This window comes from Vipera ursinii, assembly GCF_947247035.1.
Source record: "Vipera ursinii genome assembly, chromosome: 1".
In the NCBI taxonomy this organism is placed as follows: Eukaryota; Metazoa; Chordata; class Lepidosauria; order Squamata; family Viperidae; genus Vipera; species Vipera ursinii.
In genome coordinates this window covers 136,148,894-136,155,376 of record NC_139512.1, presented here as the reverse complement: position 1 = coordinate 136,155,376, position 6,483 = coordinate 136,148,894, and the positions used below count along the sequence as shown (strand labels likewise).

At 36.4% G+C, this 6,483-nt stretch overlaps 1 protein-coding gene across 1 annotated transcript in view; it reads left to right on the top strand.

Moving 5' to 3' along the window:
• Positions 1-530: 530 nt before the first annotated feature.
• ZRANB3 (zinc finger RANBP2-type containing 3) overlaps positions 531-6,483 on the top strand; it is a gene marked incomplete at its 5' end in the record, with an annotated part of 64,899 nt that continues 58,946 nt past the window's right edge. The window contains one exon of the mRNA XM_083367384.1: positions 531-685. Coding sequence (XP_083223510.1) covers positions 531-685 — 155 coding nt within the window. The remainder of the gene's footprint in view (positions 686-6,483) is intronic.

The window sequence follows — 6,483 nt, the reverse complement described above, 5'->3', positions numbered from 1 at the left end:
ATTAGTTTCCATCCATTGGTTCTTGTCCTGTCATTTTATTCCGAAATTAATGATCCATGTTTAATGCTATTGTCTATGTCAGTGGTGGCAAACCTATGGCATGCGTGCCACACGTGGCAAGCAGAGCCCTCTGTGGGCATGCACGCACGCCGTCACCCCTCCTAGGCCTTCAGCTGGTTTTTATAAAACTTTTGCTTTAGGCCTCCGCTGCCGTGTGCAAAAAAAAAAGGTTCAATCAATGAATCAATTTCAACTTCTTGCGGGAAAAAAAGATCTCGCAAAGTTGGAATTGATTGATTGAACTTTTTAGTCCCACCCAGTCTGCCGTTACCACCATAGCTACGCCCACCCAATGGGTCATGCCCACCCAATGGGGCACACCCCCCTGGCACCCGATGACACATAGGTGGGTTGTGGGTTGCAGTTTAGGTACTCGGTCACTAAAAGGTTTGCCATCACTGGTCTATGTTGTCTTCAACATTGCTGAATTTTTAATAACCTCCCCTTTTTTCACTTTTGCTAGAATAAAGATGGCAGCTATTATCCAGGAGAGTCCTAGAGTTGGAATCTCATGTTCAAATTCTGATGCTGATGAAGAACTTTCTTATCTACCTGAGAAGCTAAAGGAAAAGCTGCTTCCTTTTCAGAAGAAAGGAATTATATTTGCACTAGAAAGAAGTGGCAGGTAAAATTATCTTAAGGATGAGTAGTGATAAAATTGTTTCCAAAATACAACCTCTTCTGGCCTACTGGGTTGAATGGAAGTTCTGTACAAATGTTTACTGAAGTTTTGGATTTGAAATATTGTGTACTATTAATGTCAAATTGTTGAAACTGAACCTAAACTTAATTCTGGTTTTTGAGTTTGGATTCCAAGTCATTGGTCTGTAAATAGCGGTCCTTGATCAAGCTTGACATTTTATTTATTTATTTATTTATTTATTTATTTATTTATTTATTTATTTAACAAATAATCGAAGGTCCTTGATCAAGCTTGGTATGCTATTTATTTATTTATTTTACAAATAATCTAAGGTGGCGATTATACCCAATAAACTTATTTTCCCCACAGCATCAATCCTTTGAGGCGGGTTGGGATGAGAGAGAATGACTGGCCCAAGGTCACCCAGCGACTTTCACTTTCTCACAATCTCCCACTTTGTTGCTGAGGACTTAACCACTAGACCAAACTGGCTGTCTATATATTTCTGTTTATTTTATTATAGATACTTAAAATACAATCAAGGTAAAAAAAAAAGAAAACATAGAAAGGAGATTTGTGGATGGTATAATAAAACTGAATAAAAAACGGAAAGTAATGTTAGACTAGTATTGTTTTTTAAAGTAACTTGTACAGTTTAAAAGACCACACCTGGAATACAGCAGCCAATTTTGGTCACCATACCACAAAAAAGATGTTGAGAGTTTAGAAAAAATTCAGAGAAGAGCAACTAAGATGATCAAAGGCCTGGAGGCTAAAACTTACGAAGAACTGCTGTGGGACTTGGGTTTGGCTAGTCTAAAGAAAAGAAGAAATAGGGGAGACATGATAGCAGTGTTCCAGTATCTGACGGGCTGCCACAAGGCAGAAGGGGTCAAGTTGTTCACCAGAGGGAAGGACAAGAAACAATGGTTGGAAACTGATCAAGGAGAGAAGCAACCTGGATTTAAGGAGAAACTTCCTGACAGTGAGGACAATCAACCAGTGGAACAGCTTACCCCCAGAAATCGTGGGCGCCCCATCACTGGAGATCTTTGAGAAAAGACTAGACAATCACCTGTCTGAGATGGTGTAGGTTCTCCTGCTTAAGCGGGGGGCTGGACTAGAAGACCTCCAAGGTCCTTTTCAGTTCTATTATATTACTATTACTAAAAGGTTGAGTCAATCTACAATAATTAACAACAAATGCCAGTATACTATGAATCATAGATTAAAGTGAAGAATTAACAAAGAATTCTAGGTAACAAAAATTCAATCCTTATTTAGTAAATTAAACAAAATCTTAAGTATTAAAACAGAGAAACCCAATTTTGGGAGGTAGTATATGGCTACAAATAGAACTATAAACTATGAATGGTTTTCAACATAAATTCTGTTTCAGAATTGTTCTGCAAATACAAAGTTATTTTTACATTGATGCATACTCCTATGTCTTAAAGTGGTATTCTTCTATAGAAAAGATTGTAAGCAATTTTCAGTAAAAAGCATAAAATGTCCTGGCAATTCTTAGCAGATTTATATGGAAATAGAAAAATTAACAGAATGATAGCTGATTGCAAAGAAAATTCAATTTTTAAAATTTGTTCAGTTCTGTCATAAATAATCTTTCAGAATTTTTGAGCATAATATTTCCATCACATGAAAAAGTAACTGTCAAGAGTGATTTTTTTTCTTACCGTATTTGGATACTCGAGCTGGAGGTTGACAGTAATTTAAACTGATTATTGCATTTCCAGTATTTTTTTTTAGAAAATTGATTGTCTATTGTAGCAGCCAGTAGTAGAGTAATATTCCAATGATAAAATATCTTGTAAGTCTGATATTCACACTAAATTTAATATTAATATTTCCATTAATATTCCCATTATTGCATATCATCCTGTTTAAATTTTGTACCCATTGATTCATAGTCTTTGACTTGTTCAGTTTCTGAATTATATTCCACTGACAGTTTGCCAGTAACCTCCCCAAAAGTTACGAATCTGGCATTACAGGTTTTTCAAATTTAACTTTATCAAAAAGTGTCTGACCATTCAACCCATACAGCACAACTGACACAAGCTATGAAAAGGGTAGCATTGCCATACATCAGAAACAACACACTCTTACAACCACACGGCTTCACTGTGGTACACAAACCAACTAAAGAACTCCAAAATACCTTGTTAAAAAAAAAGACCCATTAGCCAGAAGAAAAAAATAGGAGTCCCATACAACATATCATGTAAGGACTGTAACAACTGCTGTCTAGAACAAACAGGCAGAAGTCTAGCAAAGTGCCTCCATGCACATTAATTAGTATAAGAAGACATGACGAAAATCCCATAATTTGACTATACAGTATATGGACAGACTTAGTCATAGCTGGGAGACTATGAGCATCCTAGACCAAGCTAAATGCAAAAACTCTAGGGAATTCCTAGATGCTTGGCACTCAGACAGATCAGCCATCAACAGGCACAGAGAGATAAACAACATTTAAAAGAGACAATAAAAAAGCTAAAAGGGAAACCAGGCCACACCACCTTGCCTGCAATCAACACTCAAAACAGCAGGAATCAAATCTAGGATTAACACCAGATAAACAAGCAGTAAACAATACCTTAATCAAGGAACTACCAACTCAGATGAACAGTCAAACAGTAAACAGCAGCCTATCAAAGGAATTACAAAGAAGAAAACAATACCCTTAATCTGACAGGTTAAGCTCTTTTTAGTGTATTTACTACTATATAATAAGATATAAATGTTTATAAACAGATGTTTATATAGTATATAAACACAGACCAACCCTACTCCTTTCTAGCACTGAGGTTGTTACCTAGCTGGGTAATGAAATGTCTGCAGGAAAACAACTAAGTTCATATTGCACCATGAGTTCCACATTGACCTTTTGCTGTATCAGTTAGATGTCAGTCTGCTGAATTCAATGGGGAATTTGGAGGGAGGGCCTTGCTGGGTTTGTAAAAACATGAATCAATAGCCTAGAGCAGGGGTGTCAAACTGCTGGCCTGCAGGCTGGACATTTCATCCGGAAGCCACGCCCACCCCATTGCTGGCAATGGCAAAATAGTCCCGATACGTCTCGCAACGTCATGTGACGTCACAAGTTTGACATGTCTGGCCTAGAGCCAGAATATCTTAAGGAATACTATCTCTCTTATGCAACTGGTCAAATTTTTTTTAGTCTTCAGAGACTCACCAAGTGTCTCCAATGAAGTGAGGCAAGGGAATATAAGGAATAGGACTTATTTAAAAATTGTAAGGCCTGGCTTATGTAATGCTTTCCCCAGGAAAGCGTACCTGTTGCCCATCCAAAAATACGATTTTGAGACAAGGCAAAGGTTTTCTTCTTCTCCCTAGCAAATTGGTAGTTTTGTACTTCATTTTAAGTGGGTGCCTTATACTAGAATAAGGAATTTTATGAGACTCGTGTCTTTGCTATGAATTTTTAATTATGTTTTCTTGTTTTTTATTTTCTGAACTTTTTAGTGCTTTTTGAGATTTAATAGTTTAAGAAACTTTGTCAGTCCTCCAGAAGATTTCAGTCATTAGATGGATCGCAAGTATTACCAATAGTAAAAATAGAAAAGTACCCCATACTGCTGTCAGACTGATAGTTCTCATTAGCACCACATTCAGTTTGAACATTCTATATTTGTGTCATTTGAGGCTCTATTTTTGGCAAGGTTCTGTTGCAAGACAAGTCATTTTGTTTCAGAATTAGGACTGCAACGTGTGATTGGTGACATATAAATGAAATGGTAGCTTGAACATTTTAAAATGTACCAGGTTCACATTCTTTAAATAACTCCAGTATGAGAAAGATGTTAATGCTAAAGTACTGCCTTGTATGTGGGATGCAAATTATATGCTGGAGTGTTATATAAAACTGATTCACATGAGTGGGCGAAAATCCTAGGAAAATCTGGAGCTCCAAATTAAAGGGAAACAGAACTCTTCCTCTGTTACAGAATGTTCTGTAGTTAGAATGTGTAAGGACTGTTAATTAAAAGGCGAAGGGGGTCCATTGGTATTAAATCAAATTTGCTTTTGCTTTATTATTCTTTCTTTTGTGTTTGCTTCTGATGTCTCTCTTAAACTGTACTCAATTGTTAGGACCTCATGTCAGAAAACATAGAAAGCTGAGATATAAATGTTTTCAATTAATTATCATGCTGAACAAAATAAAATTCCATTTTTAAAAATGACAGCTTATTATTCATGTGCATTATAAATGATGGTCCATCTTTTTAGGTATGCTTGTCTAAAGGCTGTATCACAAATTTCTTAGGACAAAATCATGTCCCCTCTTAATTTGTGAAAACTGTGTTATGAATCATAGTTGATGGCAGTTCAGCTTTCATGGAACACAAGTCCTGAATAATCCTTTTCACATGCATTCAGTTTGTGCAACATAATTTCTTATTTTGCAAAACAGCAGCTGTGTGTTTTCTTGTGCTATATTGCAGGTTGGCTTTTACAGACTTGGGGACTATGTATTTGCTTCAATTATCCTTTCCAAATAAACTATTAAAGTGAATGTGAGTAGTCCAGAAGCTAGAATAATGGGCTGGAATTTGAGAAATGTATTTTCACATCTGTGTCTCCTTAATTGAGCAGAGTTCCAGCAAGTATCTCCATTTATTTGTTATGGTTTGGTAGAGATAAATATGATAAATTACAAAGATGGCCCTTTTTCAGTTTAGAGAGAAACTAAGCTTTGTACATTCAACAAAAAACATGAGCCTCCTGTGGTAATTTAGTGTCTTTAGAAATAGAGGTTATGCAATTTAGAAACTTTATGTCTTTAACGTAAAAGTTTGAGGACTTGCATGTATATAAGGGTTAGCATTTGTAGTTTCTTGACCAACAGCTTTGATTTGCTGAAAATATTGGGAATAGCAGTCCCATCACATCTGGATGGCATGAGGTCAGCGATCTGGCCTAAGGGAGAGTTAATAAACTCAATGGTTCTCAGTGCAAAAACTATGTGAGACTTATATTCACTGAAATGTATAAAGACAATAAGGACTATGAAGTAAAATGCAGCTGTTTGTCCTTTACATTTGTGCATACTTTCATTACATCTGTATTCCACAAATCAATGTATTCAACTTGTTACTGTAATATCATTACTCTTTCTGGAAAATGAAACAATATTTTAGGTATATAATGTAGCTTGTTGTGACATGTGACTTCAGTCCTTTCATTTTTTCCCCCAGGGCAGGAGTAGGCAACCTCGGCTCTTTTATGACTCATGGACTTCAACTCCCAGAATTCCTGAGTCAGCTCAGGAATTCTGGGAGTTGAAGTCCATGAGTCATAAAAGAGCCGAGGTTGCCTACCCCTGCCCCAGGGCTACCATTTAAGAATATAGAGATAAAGGGAGTAAAATACTTTCTCAGAAATTAGTTTCATTTTGAGTTAGTGTGCATAGTGATGAAAATGTAGAGCTAAGGGCTGGGCTTTTGGATTTAAATCAGAAAGAGTCTTTGGAGATTCCAAGGACCATTTACTCTCTCTGAGCATTATCAATCCCATATAATGGTTGCTATAGAAAGTATTGGCAGAAGGAATACTATGCTTGCTTACTATGTGGCAAGATATGGATCTTAATAATGATAATGGATCTTAATAATGATAATGGTGCATGTCAATATTGCAATTTATTTATTTTTTCCTTTAATGACCCTGTAATCCCTTGCATCAGGGTGGAGTCGGGGTGAGTGAATAGAGCTAAGCATTTACTGGCTGGATGC